Source organism: Balearica regulorum, chromosome W, assembly GCF_011004875.1.
Source record: "Balearica regulorum gibbericeps isolate bBalReg1 chromosome W, bBalReg1.pri, whole genome shotgun sequence".
Lineage (NCBI taxonomy): Eukaryota > Metazoa > Chordata > Aves > Gruiformes > Gruidae > Balearica > Balearica regulorum.
This window is the reverse complement of record NC_046219.1, coordinates 30,827,495-30,848,347: the sequence shown is the minus strand read 5'-3', so window position 1 is coordinate 30,848,347 and position 20,853 is coordinate 30,827,495. Positions and strand designations below refer to the sequence as shown.

The 20,853-nt window shown below is 40.5% G+C and overlaps 2 protein-coding genes across 5 annotated transcripts in view; one reads left to right on the top strand and one right to left on the bottom strand.

The window, feature by feature from the left end:
* Positions 1 to 20,853, top strand: part of LOC142599170 (dual specificity testis-specific protein kinase 1-like) — a 376,984-nt gene that overhangs the window by 152,261 nt on the left and 203,870 nt on the right. The gene's annotated exons all lie outside the window — the stretch shown is intronic.
* On the bottom strand, positions 221 to 19,664 carry LOC142599179 (arrestin domain-containing protein 3-like). 4 transcript variants are annotated; one of them, XR_012832823.1, is made up of 9 exons: positions 18,498 to 19,664; positions 14,339 to 14,420; positions 10,021 to 10,168; positions 7,623 to 7,725; positions 6,930 to 7,186; positions 6,363 to 6,525; positions 5,384 to 5,538; positions 3,628 to 3,782; positions 221 to 1,640 (listed from the first exon to the last, which is right to left on the bottom strand). XR_012832823.1 is itself a non-coding variant. In XM_075739044.1 (8 exons), the coding sequence occupies exons 1-8, from the start codon at positions 18,775 to 18,777 to the stop codon at positions 3,726 to 3,728; spliced, it is 1,245 nt and encodes a 414-aa protein (XP_075595159.1). In that variant the 5' UTR covers positions 18,778 to 19,664; the 3' UTR covers positions 221 to 3,725. The 4 variants fall into 4 exon arrangements, 3 of the variants coding, with proteins under 3 accessions (XP_075595159.1, XP_075595160.1, XP_075595161.1); XM_075739044.1 differs by having other exon boundaries at positions 221 to 3,782; XM_075739045.1 differs by lacking the exon at positions 10,021 to 10,168 and having other exon boundaries at positions 221 to 3,782; positions 18,498 to 19,663.

Genomic DNA, 20,853 nt, shown 5'->3' with positions numbered 1-20,853 from the left:
AAAAAGGGTTGTGCTGTTATTAGAAATAACTATTCTAATTTTTGTCACTCGGCTATAAAGGAGTTCTGAGTATACAATCATAACGCAAGACAACCTTATTTTTTATATTTCCTATTAGTTTCAACCAGAACTCAGGCTCAAATGATTAACTGTTATTAACAGGCAAAAAACCTAAAAGATCTTTATGGATTCTCCATAGTTAGCAGTTACAAATTCAAAATTAAACCAAAATGCGTTATTTCACACAAGAATTCACACATGCAGAAAGTCTACTGTTTGCATTATACAAGGAGTTAGATCAAGTGTTTGGGTTGTTTATGTTAGTAGCATATACCATAAAATCTACTGTACAGTACCATGAGGTTTTAGTGGTCTTCAGTACCTTTCAACACCAAGACAGAAAGAGCATATATTGGACTCCTGAGTCCCTGGCTACTAGCCTAGTGAACCTTGCGCCTTAGGTCAAATGACATTTTGATACCAAACAATGATGATAGTCCATTCTATCAGAGGTTCAGTTATGTACAGTATGCAGAAAAAAGTGCTTCATTTCTGGAATGTTGAGGAGCTGTATTAATATCTTGCAAAGCTCTACTGACCAAAACACAAATAGCAGATAGCTATTTTCAACATCTGGTAACATTAGACTTCCAAGAAAACAGCAAGACACATCTTATTGACCCCAGTTCAACAAACCAACCTTCAGATCCCAACTACAAACCACTGAGTTATCTAGCTTTTAAAGTAATTCTCCTTCCCCAGTTTCCCCCCACTCCTACCAAAATGTGCAATCCCTGCCCCCATCACATGTACTGGAAAATACTAGACAACTTGAACAGAGATCATCGGTTACAATGATTTTTAAACCATGTCCTGGAAAGACATTAATATCCTGTAAGTTATTGGTATTTTCTAAATTTAGGAGATCATATTGTAGCTTCCCATCTGGAACCTAGCCCCAAGAAATCATTGATATAAACAAGAAAAAGGAAATGAAGGTGCTGAAACTTGGCTCTTGTGCTAATCAGTGGTGTAGCTCCAGAAATAGTTTTTTTCCTATGTAGTTGATACATAGCATATGTATTTCTATAGTAATTTGATCCTTATGGCTATTATTTTATATAAAAGACATTAAATGCTTAAGTCATAAATGATCTTATGGCTTACAGTTAAAGCATTTAAAAGCATTTTTTTAAAAAAATTTATTTTCCACAAGGAAGAACAATAGGAAAAATTAAATTGTTTTCCACATAATTTTCTTAAAACAAAGTCTAAGGACATATTCAGCACCAAAATTAAAAAATAAAATAAAAAATTACAAACAGCCATAGAATATTATCTATAAAGCAAACATTTAATATTGCACTTTGTTTCTCTAATGCTTGGATTTTACTTTTTTCCTAATTCAGATCAAGATTCTCTATCAAATATTGGGCTACAACTATGAACCTGTAATATCCCTTAACAACTAACAAAAAAGTTTAAGTGGGAAGTCTTTATTTGATAAGGTTTTAGAATTTTTCAGTCTGATCACAGCCTGTGACGCAATGTCAATTACTACAACATTGGTCAATTCTGCTTCATAGTTTTCCATTATACTGGGATAAGTACTTTAATGCTATCATCAATTGTTCCCTAGCCTGTTAAAACAATAAAAAAGAAAAAAGTAAAATCACCAAATGCCCTTTTATGTCAACAAACTTATCAATTTTTAAAATTTTGTTTGGTTGGAGAGGGTAGAAGGAAGGGACATTCACAAAATTGGCCAGCATAAGGCATCACCCAATTTCCAATTCTTGCTTATCAAAGTCCAAACCTTTGAACTGAATCACTTAAAACGTGACTCATTTTAATCACCCTGTCATTTTTGAAACATGAAATATCTTTCATGTTCTCATGAAGGCCACTTACGGAAAAGCCTATTTTGTCATTTTTATGAAGCCTTAAAAATAAGGCAGAACTTTGTAAGAATGAGCATAATGCAGAAACACCAGCTTTCCCTCTCCCCCTCTCTTCAGAGCTGCTTCATTGCACAAGGATATACACAATGGATCAGTTTAAGTAGTCAACATCAGATGTGTCATTTTGACAACAGGTTTTTTACATGATTTCTGAAAAGGAAATTTATGTTTACAAATCTCTAGCATAAAAACACTGGTTAGATCTAATGGCTCCATCGTTCCACTCAAGGGGTGAGTGCTTTTTCTATATAATTTCTCACATTCTAGATTAATGTATGTTTAAAGTTGTTGGGGGTTTTTTTGTTTGTTTTAAAGCTCTTGGGACTAGCTGAGGAGACAATTGGAACAATTCTCAGCAAACTAATTTGGAGTATAGCTGGTAACACAGATACTCTGGCCTGGTTTTATTATAGTTTTAGTCTTACTATTTTTACAGTATCATAAACCCTGAAGATAATATAAAGTGCACAAACCAAGCTGTTGCTTAGTTGTCATAGGTCAATCTTTTCTTGCAGTCTGAAATATATATATGAGTCTCCAGTAGAAAGTATATTTTTGGTGATTGGGTAACTACGTATTATTTAAAATGCAAACACACACAAACCAACTTTCTCCTTCCCATCCCTACTAATTGAGGTATCTCTCTATGAACCCTGAACAACATATGACTATCCCCTTTTAAAGTTCTTTTCACACTTTGCTAGTGCCTGCTGGTGCTGCTTTCACTTTGTAAATTTTGTGCATGTCCCTATTCAAAATCCCCCTCAAAGAACAAAACCAAAACATGAACACAAAATACAAGAAATAACTCAACAGTGCAATGTAACAAAACAAATAGCATTCTAACAGTTTGGCAAGTGATGAGTTCACCTGAGATTAAGTGATCTTTAGGCAGTCTGTAACAAAACATTGCTTTGCAATAATAGCAGAAAGGCAACAAATTCTTAAAAAGAAATCAAGAAGGTATACAATCTTGACAAAGTCTCTTATTAGTTTCCTTCTGTTATCTCTTCACCCACCCCCCCCACATCTGTTGCTTGTTTACTACAGTTGGCTGCAAAACATACAGCAAGAAGGATTGAAGGCATATGATGTTTGTAAATACATCCACAATAGGATCTAAGCTGAAGAGGTGATACATGATCAGCCTACTAGAACAATTCTGAACATGTGCATATGCAGGTAAAGTCCAGGATACATTAAATTTAAAAAAAGTCAGTGCATTTGTCAGTCTTCATTGTTGGGTTGTGTGTGTGTGTGGGGGGTTTGTTGGGTGTTTTGTTGGATTGGGGGTTTTTTGTCAAAGCTTTCTTTTGTTCCTTGTTGTGCAGATCAGACAATTGGGGGTATGCAAAAACAGTCCATCATAAACAATAAAAAGTTGTAGTGACACTGAACTGCACAACATAAGCAATAAGCATGTGCAAATTCTCAAATCATAAGAAGCAGCCATTCCTCTCTTACAACATGGTTTGAGTGTTTTGAAACACCACTGTACACTAGTAAGGCCACTCCTAGTATGTGCCACTATTTAAGGGGGGGATGGGGGTGGGGAGCAGGTGGCTCAGGTTGTCAAGCATGTAGAGCAGTCCTATAATGTACTGTAGGTGTCAAAGCATGATCACAGGTTGTTTTCATTTATTCACCGTATAGGCAAGAGCAATACCATTTCATTTAAAATCAAGTCTCCACTATGACACCTTGGTCTTCAACACAGCAGGTGTAATTCAAAACCCAAGTCAAGTCAGCATTTTATGGATTCCTTCAACGAGAGGGGCAAGATGGTGTCTCATCTGTAGGCTGATCTGGGTTTGGATCAATCTAACCAAAAGGGAAAAGAAAAAACAAAAGACTCCAAACAAACAAAACCCCCCAAACAAACCCAATGCATTTTAGAATCAACTGCTAGAAATAAAAATTCACAAGTTTAAGACAATTATAGTGATATATGGCAATCCCAGTCCAAAGGTTTTTTCAATAATTGAAAAACTATTAATATATATTAATATAGGATACAGTAGAAGACTTTAAATTACAGGTTGATGGTAATTTAAGGAGAAACATGAATAACTAATATAAAACTTTAAAAATTTCTATTTTACTAGCATAGAAGTCTTTTGAATTATTCAATACATACAAAAAAGATGACTTGACACATATCACTAGAAACGTAACTTAAATATTTAATTGATTTGAGAGTAGACAAGTTGTGCTTGAAAAGGCAGAAAGTTATCAATGTAAAAATCATTCTACTTTTAAATTTAAAAGTAATTGATCCTCAAATATCCTATGGGATGTTTCAAAAGTTCACGTGTTCTAACCCTTACCTCTTCCTTTCTATAGGAGGAAGAAGGGGTACAGCTTGCTAACTTAGGTCTCAAAAACTGTATGGTAAGAATAGTTTAAGTGTACAGTGCATCTTTTAGACAACATTGCATCGGTTAGATTCACATAGCCTTTTCTTATAAAAAGCTATAGCACAGTTCTCAGGAAAGTGTCTAGCACACAAGAAACACCCCTCTGCCCACTCATTAGCACAGTAATGTTAGTAGCGTTTCAAAGCTGAGGGGAAATCATGCTACATAATTCTATTTTCCTAAAGTGGGTGAATTCAGGCAAAATTTGGCCAGAGGACACTTTTTTCCTCTTTTGTCCTATATCACTACTTTTTCTTGAAAAAAGTAAACATGAAAAGCTTTGAAATTTGCATCTCATTCATGGTTATTCAGTGGCTGCATTTTTAGTTCTGTAAAGGCCAAAAGTGTTGAAGAACTGCGTACTTGAGAAAACTTAGTCAGAAATGAATACTAGTATGTCACTTTTCTACATGAAGCTTCCAAAAGCCCTACATTCACAGAACTTAAACACAGATGCAGGCAAAACAGTTTAGTGGTTGCTATAAAACATTAGGAAACAGTAGAGGTGAAAGAGTTGAAACCTTATTTTTAATACACAAATTTAAAAAAGTGATGTTGCTAAAGTGGTAAACAACACTTTGAAAGTTTCCAGAAAGTATTAGACTATGGAATAGTGCTGCCAAGGAAGATTACCTTCCAGGTCTGCAGCTCCTGGAAACAGCATGATAGAGAAGCCAAGGTACCTCACAGAGCACCTTTTAAATTTAAGGTTGTAGAGTTCATGTTAAAAAATAAAAAAATAAAAAGGGTAACCCATGCTGTAAAACAGGCACAGAAAACTCTTGATGCAATTCATCTGCATCTTACAAACAAAAATCCTCCCCAAATCCAACTTATTCCATGTTAATCATTTTAATGGTTTCTCCTAATTTTAGGAAGGAGAAACAGCTTCCTAAACTTATTCCACAAGACAAAAAACCCAAACCCCCCCAAAAACCACAACCAACCAAAAAACCCAACAGACAAACAATACATTAATCATCATATTCTGACAGATATACCTACTTCAGAATATAGGGGTGGAGGCAGAAAACGGAACTCCTGGATGTACGCAAATAACGGTCCTTGAAGTGCTCTCTCAAAATCATCAAGAGCAGCTATAGGTGCAAGGCTGGACTGCCTGTTTTCATCTGTGACTACTTCTGCATAGCTAGGAGGTGCTGAAGGGAGAAGGTACGTGCAGTTCAAACAACAAGTACTTATGAATGTCAAAATATAACATGATAAATATTAAACTTTAATCACTGTAAGATTCCCCAGCAGGCAGGCAACTTCTTAAATTGTTTAACAAAAGGGGGACTAGACTATTTCATTTTATTCTAATATTAAGCTTATGTTCAAAAACAGACTGACCATTGTTTATTGTGGCTTAATTATCCCCTTAAAATTTAAAGCATACCAAAGATAATTTATTTCTGTACAGGTAGGAATGACAGAACATTGCAGTCCTCCAGACTCCAGAAGTCTCCAGGTCTGGGATTTGTACTTAAAAAACCCCCAGGATATCAGATACATGAAAACAGAAGGAAGGAAATACATAATTCTTTCTTTGGCCAGAAGAGATTTCTCATAGAAAAGAATATTATCTTTTCACAAAGCCTTGGCTACTAAGGCTGGTGAGAAACCCCAGAAACTGCTATTATGGGTTGCAATGCCTTATAACCAAGGATGCAATTGGGATACCGGAGGTAGAAGTAATGAAGTTGTTGTGCACAGATACAATGGCACCCTGTGCTTTTATTTCTGCCACCTTCCAAGGCAGCTGGATTTCACTGCCTATCCTAGAGAGAAAGGCAGGGAGGTAAGAAACTCTGTTGTTCTACATAGGACAAGCAGGTGGCAAGAAAACATCCACAACAGATTTCCTGTGGGCTTTTTTTATGAAAGAATGTAATTTGACTCTGTTAGCAAGACTGCAATGAATAAAGCAGACAAAAATCAAAACAGACTAGCAAATTGATTGGGATTTGTATTGTCAAGTTACCTTCTGGTCTTTCAGGCAGCATCAGACCAAGCCAATTCATGTTCGTGCTATCCTGGCTGCTCACGCTTGATGTTCTGCTACCAAATGGATGTAAAGGAATGGTACCAATGACCAGTGGTAAGTTAAGGAATAAATCCATGGCTCCTGGAATATCAACATATACCTGAAAAGAAAAACAAGTGTATGATTAAAATGTGGGGTTTTATCAACACTTCATAAGTATTAGTCCAAGTTGTCTTTCCACGGTAGTTTTCATGAGGAGCTTGTTTCTAATAGTCTCTTTTAGGGCCCATGGAGACATGAGCTCTTCAAGTTAAAAAAGAGTCCTCTTACCACAAGCCCTCACATGGAAACACAGTCTATTCATTAAATGCTTGCTCAGTTGACACACAATTGTTTTAAGAACTTGCATGATTTAAACTAAATTTACTTACCAGATCTCGTCAGGACACTAACAACAGAACACTTTTTTTTCATAACTAATTATCACAAAAAGCTGTGCTAGGAATTTGTATGGAATGTTAGAATTTACTCATTCTCAAGAATGAAACAGACCACTCAACATACCATCAGCGAATACTCCACACGGATTATACTACAATCAAGGATTGAAGGGGAAACAGGTGGAATTTTCAACTGTTTGCCATTCCAGGTTTCTGTTTTGCCAGATGACAAGGATTCACCACAGAGGTTGGCAACAAGCTGTTTGACTTCTTTCATTTTCCCTTTGGCATAGAATGCCTGTGTTTGGTAAATGGTTGCCTTTGGCACCACCATACGGGAAGAGCAATTCTCAATCTCAGCAAAAATCTGAATTGATTCACCTGAAACAAACAAACAAAAAAAACCACACACAAACCCCAGAATTTCAAGTTCTTTTTACATTTACAAGGCAGCTTAAGCAAACTGTCACATTCTGTATACTGTTATAGCGCACCAGATGCTGCTATCACTGCTCTACCTGGAAAAGCATCCATTGATGCTAATAAAAGCAAAAACGTCATGATCTGTTCTAAAAAGGGGAAAAAAAAACCCCACAAAAAAAACCAAACCCCAAACATACCAGTTTAATAGATGAGGTCCTTTAACAATCTAGACATACAAGTAGTGCTGTCTTAGTTAACATAGTATACTGAGAAGATTGCTAAATGCAGACTGAGAAGGTAAAAATATCCTAAAGTTTGTACTTATTGTTTTTCTAAAGCTTTCATTTATATAAGGGAAGGAAAAACATATCCTATAATGACTTCTAGTACATACCTGGTGTGTAGCCTTTTCTTTCAATTTTGGCACTTAAGGATATTGGACCTGAGGTACAAAGCCAACAACATAGAGTCTTTTCTTTCGTGCCTGCTTGGGGTGACTGCAAGAAGAGAAAAATATTGTCCATTAAATTAGGAGCTCTTCAGGTATTTAAATCAACACAGGAAAATAATAATTTTCATAATGAACTTATTACATATTTTGATAAACAAAGCTACGTTCATAGGAAAAGTCTCAAGCAATTTAAACAGCGTTATACAGATAAAATGTTTGTCCTAATTCCATTGCTACATTAGTATTGCTTTTTCTTCCATCCTCCATACTACAACCATACATAAAACAGTTTTTAATACTAACATCCAAACATTATTGTTATACAAAAAGCTCTGCAACACAAATTAGAACATCTTCACACTTTCCATTAAGCTCTTTTTCAGAGAGAAAATAACTAAGCTAAACTACTGTAATCTTAACTCCTGCTATTTCCTTGGTTTCTGAATGATACCATTTCATCTATATTAAAAAGACTTAATTTACACATCAGGATTTTGGGCTTGATCCAAAGCCCATTAAAATCAAATGAGACACCTTTGATTTTAATGGTGTTTATGCAAGGTCCCCTCACAAGCCTAATATTTCACACACACAAACACCCCCCCAAGAAACCTATTTCAATGGACTTCTAATTTATTCCTTCCTTCCCCCCCCCCCCCCCCCCCCCCAAATTAAAATTTGAGGAAGGGATAAAATAAAGCAATTTTAGGCCAGACTGAAATCAAATCCTCACTGAAAGCAGTTGTGATACTGAAGTTATTTTAATAAAATGGAATTTCAGGAAAGGATTATACAGAATTATAATAATTTCTCCCCATCAGTAGAAAACTATACATATGGAAATTATCAATTATGCACTGCAGTCAATTTTTTTTACTTTGCATTTTTAAGTTAGCAGCCCCTCGCTAAAATATTAAGAGTTGCACTGTTCCTTCCATAGATTATTCTTTATTTATAATTGAAGAGAAACAGTTCACCAAATTTTTTTTCCTTAATGAGATTCTACAATTTAGTAGTATCAATTCAGATTGACAAATGCATTTTATGTATCATAAAAATCAAGCAACTCCAAGTACAGGACATCTTAGCCTTCAAAATGCCAGAAGTTAAAGAGTTGCTAAAGTGATATAATACTTAAAAGAAGAGCTGCAGTTAAACTAGCAAATAAATATATATTAGGTAAAATTACATGTTGATGTTGTTTCAGTTATTCACAGATTGGTAGGGGTTGGAAGGGACCTCTAGAGATCATCTAGTCCAACCCTCCTGCTAGAGCAGGATCACTTAGAGCACGTTGCACAGGATGGTGTTCAGGCGGGTTTCGAATATCTCCAGAGAAGGAGACTCCACAACCTCTCTGGGCAGCGGCAGCCTGTTCCAGTGCTCGGTCACCCTCAAAGTGAAGAAGTTTTTCCTCATTTTCAGATGGAACTTCCTGTGGTCCAGTTTGTGCCCAGTGCCCCTCGTCCTGTCGCTGGACACCATAGAGAAGAGTCCGGCCCCTTCCTCTAGACATCCACCCTTTACATTTTTATAAGCATTAATAAGATCCCCTCTCAGTCTTCTCTTCTCCAGGCTAAACAGACCCAGCTCTCTCAGCCTTTCCTCATACCAGAGATGCTCCAGGCCCCTAATCATCCTTGTAGCCCTCCGCTGGACTCTCTCCAGTAGTTCCCTGTCTGTCTTGAACTGGGGAGCCCAGAACTGGACACAGTACTCCAGATGGGGCCTCACCAGGGCAGAGTAGAGGGGGAGGATAACCTCCCTCGACCTGCTGGCCACGCTCTTCTTAATACACCCCAGGATACCATTGGCCTTCTTGGCCACAAGGGCACATTGCTGGTTCATGGATAACTTCTTGTTGACCAGGACTCCCAGGTCTTTCTCTGCAGCGCTGTTTCCCAGCAGGTCAACCCCTAACCTGTACTGGTGTTTGGCGTTGTTCTTCCCTAGGTGCAGGACCCTACGCTTGCCCTTATTGAATTTCGTATGGTTCCTCTTTGCCCAGCTCTCTAGCCCGTCCAGGTCTCGCTGAATGGCAGCGCAGCTTTCCGGTGTGTCGGCCACTGCTCCCAGCTTAGTATCATCAGCAAATTTGCTGAGGGTACACTCTGTCCCCTCGTCCAGGTCATTGATGAATATGTTGAATAGGACCGGACCAAGCACTGACCCTTGGGGCACACCACTAGATACAGGCCTCCAACTAGACTCTGCACCGCTTATCACAACCCTCTGGGCTCTGACATTCAGCCAGTTCTCTACTCACCTCACTGACCACTCATCCGTTATACTTCGTTATTTTTATGCCAGAAAAAGAATGAGTAATTCTGTCCGTTCTTACCAGTAATGAAGGAGTGTTGATATCTATATGTTCAAAGACTGTAAATTCCTTCTTTAATTTTACTGGTAGAAGCCAAGGCCTATGCAATTCAGCTTTCACCCAATAGCGCACACTGCCATGTCTGCCTTCAAATGAGGTAGCAAGTGGTCTGTGCAGGACAAAGGTCAAAGTTGAGTAAGTTTTTTCTCTCTTTCCAATAACAATACAATTGATCAGATTAGGAATTAGTATGTAGAACTATTTTTAGTGCATCATAATAAGCATAACTTATTTGCAAAGTTTCCATATCTCAGGAAAATGTAAGATCCAAGTTGGGAGAAAATACACTCTCCAATTCATCCAACAGTAGTTTTGTAGAAATGTTAAGAATCAATTAAAGAATTGTGCTAGAAAATGCCAAAAGACTACACATTTCCTTTAGAGTTAAGAGGCCACTTTAAAGTGTAGAATAAAGCACATCCTTTTAAGGTCAAATTAAAACCACCAAATAAAATTAGCATTAGTACCATCCAATTATTGTTTTGGACATTGTATTCTGTAAATAATTGGGTATTATTTACTTGGCTGGTATCTCAGTGGTTTATTTTAGCTACAACCAAATGCTTTTGTAGTTTGTTTTGCCTTAAGTACGGTAGTTAAATATTTCTATTTAGAGTTCTGAATAGAGAGAGGCTATTTTGAGCATCTTCTAGTTTTCCTTTACTCCCATGAGGCCATCTTAATTATTTTTTTTATATATATATATATACACACACAAACATTTAAAAAAGATAAAGACTATTCTGCTCTGAACCCTGAAAGACAAAGGAAGTGCTTTTGGGGAGTTGGAGGGGAAGAAAAAAAGAACGTGGAAAGGGACTCCAAACCTTCCAGCACTACTCTCTTTTTCTCCTCTCCCTCCTCCCCCACCCCCCTCCAACATCATAAGATGAAGAACATAAGATTTTTATATTCCAGTCATGTCCAGTTAACTGTAACTTCTCTTTTCCTAACATTTTTTGCCTTTAATCTCAAAGGAAAAATTTTTATATTGCACCATGCTTGAAATGTATCATAATAAAAGATAAGTTACAGGCAAAGCTTCCCTCCCTAACTTCTATAGGGAACTATAGAAGAACTAGCTGTGCTAGTACTTTACTGGAATGATTCTTTCTGCTACAGGTTTGACATCTCTATTTGCATGTCTGAAATGTTTACTTTTTTCCTTAATAACACAAGTGAAATGATTTTCTAATCAGTCATCAATGTTTCATCCTGCCCCAGTATCCTTTAAAGGAAAAATCAGTAAAGCCAGTCATTGCCTTGTTTTTTTCACTATTGCTTTGTATTTGGTTGTACCAGGTCTGGCTAGGATGGCGTTAACTTTCCTCATAACAGCCCATATAGTGCTGTGCTTTGCATTTGTGGCTAGAACAGTGTTGATAACATATCAACACAGCACAGCATCAGGGCTGCCTCTCCAACACCCCATTCCCAAAGGCCAATAGGCTAGGTGTGGGCAAGAGGTTGGGAGGGGACATAGCCAGGATAGCTGACCCAAACTGACCAAAGGGATGTTCCATACCATGTGACACCATGCTCAGCAATAAAAGCTGAAGGGGAGGGGGGGAATGGACAGGGCTGACACAAACATTCATGGTTACGGTGTTTATCTTCTCAAGCAACCACTATACATCCTGAGGTACTGCTTTCCAGAAGTGGCTGGACATCTGCCTGTCGTTGGGAAGTAGCAAATGAATTCTTATTTTTGCTTTGCTTCCGCACATGGCTTTTGTTTTTCTTATTTAACTGCCTTTATCTCAACCCACGAGCTTGTCCATCTTATTTTCTCTCCCTGTCCTGTTGATAAGGGGGAGTGAGAGTGCAACTGCATGGAGGGCTGGCAGCTAGCCAAGGTCAACCCACCACATTGGTTTTGTTTTAAATAAATTTTAGAAATATTCTATGGATACAAAAGAGCAAGAAACAGTAAGGAGGCAGTGTATTGAGTTTGCGTGGCAAGGTTGGGGGGGTGGGGGGGGCGGGGTGTGGCAGCTACAGGGGCATCTTCTGCAAGAAGCTGCTAGAAAGCTTCCCCTATGTCCAATAGAACCAATGCCAGCCGGCTCCTAAACGGACCCACCGCTGGCCAAGGCCAAGCCAATCAGCAACAGCAGTAGTGCCTCTGACACAACAAACCACCAAGGAGGGCAACTGTAGCCAGAGAGAGGAATGAGAATATGTGAGAGAAACAACTCTGCAGACACCAAGGTCAGTGAAGGAGGGGGACGAGGTGCTCCAGGTGCTGGAGCAGATATCCACCTGCAGCCTGTGGAGGACCCCACACCGGAGCAGGTGGATGCACCCAAAGGAGGCTGTGACCCCCATGGGAAGCCCATGCTGCAGCAGGCTCCTGGCAGGACCTGTGGACCCGTGGAGAGAGGAGCCCATACTGGAGCAGGTTTGCTGGCAGGACTTGTGACCCTGTAGGGGACCCACACTCAAGCAGATAGCGAAGAACTGCACCACATGGGAAGGACTCACACTGGAGAAGCTCGTGGAAGACTGTCTCCTGTGGGAGGGACCCCACACTGGAGCAGGGGAACAGTGTGAGTAGTCCTCTCCCTGAGGAGGAAGGAGCAGCAGAGAGAACGTGTGGTGAACTGACCACAAACCCCCATTCCCCATCTCCCTGTGCCACTGGGGGAGGGGGTAGAGAAAATCAGGAGTAAAGTTAAGCCCGGGAAGAAGGGAGGGGTGAGGGAAAGATGTTTTTTAAGATTTGGTTTTATTTTCTCAGTACTCAACTCTGATTTGATTGATAATAAATTAATTTTCCTGACTTGATTGTGACTGTAATTGGTGAACGATCTCTCCCTGTCCTTATCTCAACTCACGAGCCTTTTGTTATATTTTTCTCTCCCCTGTCCAGCTGAGGCGGGGGAGCAATAGAGCAGCTTTGGTGGGCACCTGGCCTCCAGCCAGGGTCAACCCACCACAGTGTTCTTCAGGCCTTTTATTACCAGCCTTCATTTTTTCAGTATTATCAAAGATGGCTTCATAGTTATTCCTTCAAGTCACTTGAACTTTAGTGTTTTAATCAATGCTTGCACTATTTTACCAGTCATCTATTTAATCTCAAACATAATATTCCATATTCACATATACTGTTTTGTTTTTTCATATTTGAACATTCCTTCCAACTCAAGGGAATATCAGTATCATCCTTATCACTTCTTATAGAACAGATTATCATCTGAACCTTAAATTGACTTCTAAAAGTCTCCAAATATATGGGTCTTCTTCAGTTTCCCAATAATATCCACTGTAAAGCCCTGTGCTATTCACTGAAACTGATCCATAAAAGCATTTATCATCTACAGGTTCTGCTAAAGCCAGCCCCTCTAATAAGCAGATGGCTTATTAGCTTTAATATTAGGTATCAGTCTAATATTGTGCCAATAATTTATTTTTTTTTTAAATCTTTATGACTTCAGTGCTTGGCTTTTACAGTAAAAGGCTCCTCCTGCCTCCCTTTCATCTATTTCCAGTCTCTCTCTGTCCCTTTATGTTTAATTTAGCTAAAACACAAGTTACAGGAAGTTTCCATGTTGGTATCTCCTCTATTTATAAATCTTCCCTTCACAATGTATACATTAGACACCTCAAACTTTCTTTTGTGTGTGTGTGGCAATTTATCTTAAGACTTCTGCTATCACTCTTGCTTCACCTTTGCTTTCTGAGACAAGTAGGATTAGGTATGGGAATGTTTCTTGCTTCATCCACCCATCCATTTGCTTATTTCCATCCTGACTTTTTGCATAAAGGTCAGCCTGAGTACATACATCCTATTTAAACTAGGAAAAAAAATATCTGTTATTTTGTTCAAATGTGGTTAAGCTTGCCACATCTGTTTCAGACCGAGCCCAAACAGTTAAGCTGATCTCTTATCACTAGTTCTGATGGCCTGCATGGCTCCAGTAAAATCTTGTTTCATTTAGAAGATACCTCAGCCACTCTGCAGGACTCAAATGACACAAATTCCCTTCCCTTCTCCTGTGAAGGGGTAAAATACTACAAGATATAATGAGTCAATAGACCTCAATCAAAAGAGAGAGTAACCAACTGGGCAACAACAAGCTCCTGTTTTGTGAAAAACTCTTAACCAGTTTAAAAGCAACCTCTTCTGTTTAATGAGATTATGTCCTCTATTGCATGTCTGAGCACAACTCCTACTACCACTGAAAAGGTTTCCCCTCCACCCACAAGAATTTTTCTTAAGCAGGTATGTATCTTATCCTTCTTTCACACAAGCTGTGTACTGCACGTAAGTACTTACATCTGTGGAAGCTCAAAGCTGAATGCATATTCATGCCTTCCTGAATGAATGGTATGAAGGCCTTCTTCAGAACTGTCATCATCTAGGAGGGAAAAACCCAATATGCTATTCCACCCGTGAACATTTTACACAGCATAGTACATTATATAGGCTTCTTTACCAGAATAAGAGGGATTTGTGCATTCTTTACACTACTAAGAACACGGCGTCCCAGAAACAAGTCTCTCCAGTCCATTTGTATTAACTGCTAGATGTATGGCTGCAGAATTTTTAAGGTTAGGTGAGATTCCAAGATTCACCTTACATGAAAAGTAGAAGTTAACTTGTTTTAATTTATGATCTTGATTCTGAGTATTGACATAGTTGTAACTGCTGCCATTTCAAGGTCTGCCTGAAAGATCTGTAATGGAAACTGTTTTCCAATATGATTTCTAGTTAAAACTTAAAATGAAATAGGGCTCTCTAATACTATTAAAGTGATCTTAGTATCAAGTCTGTTACGCTAATAGATAGAAAAGAAGCTGAATTACTAAATTCAATCTCCTGCCTAGCAAGTGTCCAAAAATTGATTTTTTAAAAAAGTGCACAAGCACCACCTAGAAAGTACCAAACAAATTCAGGGGCACGAAAGGTGGCAAGCTGTCCAATTAATGCTGTTTAGAGCAAACGTATCAAAAATTCAAAGTTTAGCTCGATTTTGCTTGGATAGCAAAGACCCAAACATTTCCTAATTTCAACAAGAAAGCTGACCTCGGTTTATAGTCATGATTCCTTGTATTGCTTTAAATGCTCCAACAAATTTGTTGTTTGTTCTGATATAATTGCCATAAAACCAGAAAAATGCTGACTCTCTCAAAATAGAAAGTTATTTAAGAGAAAATAATTGAGCATCTCCTATAGACAAAGGTTGGGGTAATAAAAACATATAGTGGGATTATGCAAAAGACACTACCTATTGTTAATAGTCTGAAACATCATGAAGGAATGTTGGTACATTTTAAGACTTTTTTTTAGTTCCCATTGTCCTACAAAAACACTGACACACTAATTTCTTTAGTGCACCAGAAACACTGAAACAAGCCTATGCAAAAATATAAAACCACTAGAAAACTATTTACACAAATGCATCCTCAGCATGTGATGTCATGAAATAAGACTCTTCAATACACTGAAAGAACAAAACGAGGTCTATAATGCTTTTTTTGTTAAAAAACACTTGGAGGTTTTTAATTTTTTTAATTCTTTTTAAAAAACAAACAAACAATCTTTTCCTTGCACATAAGTTTTTTTTCATCCCTTCTTTACTTCCTTCCTGCCAGATCAGCAGTCCTGTTGAGCCTGAGCAGCAGAACTGTGGTAAACAAGTACTGAGCTGTCAATCACAGACTAGGCCAGAGGACTGGCCTAAACAGGCACAAGCAGATCCCCTGCCAGCCACTCATATACATACAGTATACATTACACCCCACCACATTTGCTCAGCAACTCTGCTCACAGCCTAGCCTGACTACCACAGAGGTAAGGAGAGAGGGAAGGGCACCATCCATGCCTCACCATCCAGTCTCCTCATACCACGGGGCCACGCTGCTGGCTCGCCCCAGCCTGCCCTGCACTATGTGCAAGGTGACACCCCAATCCTGCACTTCTCTCGGGAGCATATGCTGACTGTTACTGAAAGGTGATTACAGGTAGTGCTGGCCGGGGGCACAGGAAGGGAAAGACAACCGAGCAAGAGATGTGAAGGGCTGCAGGGCCATGTGCCCCAATGGCCGCCCCTGCTCACAGCCCCTTGCTGGCCCAGTGGCTGTACATGGCAGGAGCTTGAATGCTTCTGTCTGTCCCCAGAGATGGGCTTTCCCAAGAAAGGTAGCGCGCCCTCTGAGCCGTCAAAGCCGACATTGCCAGGCAGGCCCTGTTCCCAACAAAAAGCGACCAGGGTGACAGCACTCCCCCTTAGCAGTGCAGTGCCCCCAGCGTCCTACCAAGGCCGCGATCGGATCCATAACCGGGGGGAGAAGGCAGGCAGCAAGGGAGAAAGCAGTAACTGCTGGATCAAGACACCCCACCCCCCCGGTTTCCCAGCAAGGTAAACTTGTACTCCTCACTTCACAGCCTAGTGCCCTCCCCCACCGTGCATACTCTGTAACTCCTCAGGGAAACAGGGCCGGAGCGCCCCCAACCCCGCACAGGGCTGACCTCGGGGTGGCCAGAGCCCGTTCGCCCCGCCCCCAGCACACACCAGAGCGCGAGCAGGAGAACCTGCTCCCTCAGCCTCGCTCTTCCCCCACGTCCCAGCTCCCTATAATCAGCGGCTGGCATCGCCTTAGCAACAGGCTAACAAACCCCAGCAGGCCAGTGACAAGGCAGGAACAGGGCGTGGCCTTCCGGACTATGCTAGGGCACGAGGTATTGAGTTAAACTCTACTCCGTGCAGCGAGTGTTCGCAGTTCTGCCCCTGCAGCCGAGGGAGGGGCAGTGGTGTCTCGGAACAACTGCTTAAGTTTTTACGTGCCGCACGTACAGCGGTGCGCATCCTGTCTCGCTTCTGGTGTCGAAACGTGTCAGATTTGTCCCTTCCCTGCCACCTTTTGTTCCCTTTCCAGCCAAAGGCAAGCACCTCCTATCGGGGTCAGCATTTGGATCTACAGTCCACGTGCAAAGTCATTGCTGCTGCTTAAGTGGACAGCTAGAAGCATGGGGGTCGCCCTCCTACTTGTAAGCATACATCCTGTTATGAACGACTCATGCATGTTTGCACGTTTCTGTCATCTGCAAACCAGAGGTGAACAAACTTTCACATGAGAGAATTATTTCTAAGGCAGCAGTATAAAGAACACTTGAGCTACAAAGCCACCTCATGAGTGACCCGTGCTTGCCTGCATCACAATAACGTAATTAAAATCAATAGCAACTCCACTCTGCTACAGTATTTATTTCAGAAGCGCTTAATAAAAGGTTCAGTGCAATCTATAGTCGAACTTATTTTAAAATTACATTTTACTGCAGAGATCCTCTGCAGTAAATATACTGCATATTTAAAACAAAACAACACACCAGAACACCCGACCCAAATTACGTTACATAATGTTTTAACATTTTCTTGCGCTAGGAATTAAGTCATCACCACCACCTGACACGTGCAACCAATCTGCAGAGAGAAGGAGTACTCCCTCCCTTTCTCCCCAGGACCGGTCCCAAACAGGATTGAACCGCTTCTAACAAAGGGTGGAAACTTCAGGAAAAAAACCAAGCTTAGAGTCCCCTTATGCTTTCACAACGTAACTATGCGAACAATACATTACCAAACTTAAGACCCACAATCCTGCTCACAATGTAATACCCCATTTCCATACCCAAAATAAGGGAATTTGCAGGGCACTTTCCGTTTCCATAGGGGCTTAAGCAGACCAGGTTTTCACTGAATGCAGGTTCCAGAACTCCCCAACTCAGAAGCGATGCTCCAATCATACAACCATGAACTCTTATTTGGCCTTTCAGACAGATTTTTACATTTGGGTCTCCCACAGAGGGGTTGAATAAAAGAAATGAAAGTAATTTACAAGTATACTAGTTTAGAACAAAGGAAGAGATAGAAAATTACAGGTGGGGTGGTGATAGCATATCAAAGTAAGCCACAGGGAATCTTTTATCTGCCAACAATGAACAAACCTTAAAAATCATCGCACATCAGTCTGAAAGTCAGACCCGTATCTATTATGCATCAAAGAAGTCTACTGTTATATTTTAATTACACTTATGATTCGATAGGATGCTACCAAGAAAGTAATTTACTGCATATCTGGTTTTGATTTAACACTTATTTTCCCCATAGAAAAACAAATCCTGCTAATATCACTAAGAAAAAACAGCATTAAAAAAATGCAAAGCCTTATGAAAAGGCTCCGTTAAAAGGCAGGTATTTTAAGAAAGTTCTGTTTGCAGGTACTTTGAAAACCCACCTCAACATGGCTTTAATATTAAGTAAACGTTCAAATAATCAAAAATAAAACCTAAGAATGTAATCGACATTTCCTCATCTTTAGAAATAGGGAGCTCTATGAGACTACATATTAAAAAGGGATAAACCAAGACGATACAAAGATGTGTCTTTTTCTGGAAAAATGTCTGCATGTAGCAAATGAATAAGTGAAAAGCTTACCTCTTTCGTGCCCGAGTAGAACGTCCTTATGGTTAAAATACTCTACTTCTTCAGTGTAATTTTGTGTATAGGCAGTGTTGGATCCAGCATTTCTAGATTCAGTCCAACGTACTTTTGCATGTCCTCTTGCATGAAATTTAAGAGATTTTACTCTAATTTCCCCAGTAACTTCTAAATTGACCCTTCCTGAGACTGTGTCCCCACTAGAATAGACAGGAATATTGTTGTCATTGAGACAGTCAAAGCTTATCGTCAAACTCTTCACCTTCCCCAACACCATATTTTATAACAAAGCGTATAAAAACAAACTGCAAGGGAAAAAGAAAAAAAACAAACCACCAAGGTCTCATACAAAATATGACCTTCACTTTACACTGAACAACGTCTCTGCCACCCTAAGAGCCAGCCAACAAGATCAGTGTACACCCTAGAAACGCTTCATCGGAACTACGGAGGAAAAACCCAACTGCAGTAATAGTAATAGCAGTAGTAGTAGTAGTAGCGGCGGCGGCAACCCCCCCAGCACCGCAACCTCCTTACAAAGACAGTGCTCGCGCGCTGCCAGCTCACTTTAAGAGCAGCTTTGTGAAAAACAACCCCACCGCGCATGTGCGAGTGGAGTCGTGGCGGCAGTTTCTTCCGCTGTTTGTGCATATCTTCCCCGTCGTGTGTGTTTTTCTACTGTTCTTGCTTCAGTTTCGTGCAGGGAGCCGGAGGGTTCCCTGGTGGAGCTGGGGCTCTGCTGCGAGCTCGCAGTGCGATGTTGAGATAGGTACTGAAGAACTGAGACAAACGTCTGCGGCGGGGTGCGCGAGGGTTCCTTATTCGGAGGGCTTTGATGTCTCGTCTCGTCTCGGTGCCTGGCGTGGCCTGGGGGCCCTGGCTGCCTGGCCGGCCGGGAGGTGTCTCGGAAGGAGCTGGCAGCTGAAATCGGGCAGTGGGCGGTGAGCGCCGGGCCCCGGAGTCTGGCCCCGGCCGGCACGGGTTCTACCACTCAGCCGCGGGTTGCCTGGCTAACAGCAAAAATAGCAACGATTCTGCCAGGGAAATGCTCGGCGTGTCGCTCAGTTACAGATCTCGCCCAAAGCCTTTGTTCGTGAGGCGGCTAGTCTTGAGCAGGTTGTAGGCAGGGAGCCGGGCCGAGGCCGGCAAGTGAGCGGGGCACGGCCGCCTTTGCCGGCCTGGCCCTTCCCCCCCCTCCCCGCAGCACTCACCATATTCACTGAAGGGTGAGGGTACAAAAGCGAGGCGTTATGCGAAAGTAAACATTTAAACCTCTATCAAAGTGAAGTTTCCTATGTTAATCCTTTTAAATATAATTGTTCTACAGTATCTTAGTTTAGGGTCTGGTTTGTATGCTGCTGCTGCTGGTTTTTCCCCCTGTGGTGCCATTTCTTCCATTCATGGAGTTCGGACAGGAGTGTCGCAATTCCTGTTCTTCCAGTTCTGGGTTCGTTGTCACCATGTACCTCTGTCAGTGTGGATCTGCACAGAATTTAAAGTGCACAGCAGTTACCTTCTGCAGGTCGTTGGAGATCTGTGAAGTTTAAAGACCTAAATCTTGCTAACCAAGTGGATATTCATATGGATTTTTTTTGTATACATGTTAATAAGGAAGGGGACCTTCTTACGGAATTTGGATATGGCATTATGGTGTTTTCTTTTTTTTTTTTAATTTCTTTTTTTTTTTTTTAAGTACAGGTGATGTATTTTGTATGCTTGCTAGGTTCGCCCATTCCAGGTTTGTTGGAGATGGATAAAACATTTTGGTTTGCTGGTGTTACACACGCGCCTCCCCACATTATACATGATCTACAGACAGTGTAGCCCTAACTTGCCTTCCTCTCTCAGTAGAATTGCTGCCTCTTGCCAGGCCATCTTTGGACACATGACTTCAGAATAACATGGATGCTGTCATGATGTGGGATGTGTTCTAAGCATTTCGTGCGAGTAGGCTATTAGGAAGACCATTTCATTTGTGAGCCAACTCGTATATTAGATTTGAGCAATATGCAGACTGTTGGAATCCTGATCATGTCATACTGGGCAGCAGACAGCTCTTTCCAGTTTCTGGATTATAGTCTGGTGGAAAAATGCGTGAATGTAACCCTACTTCTTAGACATTGGATATGTTGAGAACAGCACTGATAAATCTTAAGTTTCGCTGCAACAGTGGCACAGCAGCAATTCAGAGCAATTTCTGGGGCTGCAGGCATAGTTCAGACTTCTTGGATATTTTTCTAAACGCATAGAACTGAGTCCATTGAAATTTCTGGGAAATTTGGATTTCCGTGCAATGCAAAAATCCACAATCTTTGAAGATCTCCAATTTGCATACATTGATATGTTGTTGTTC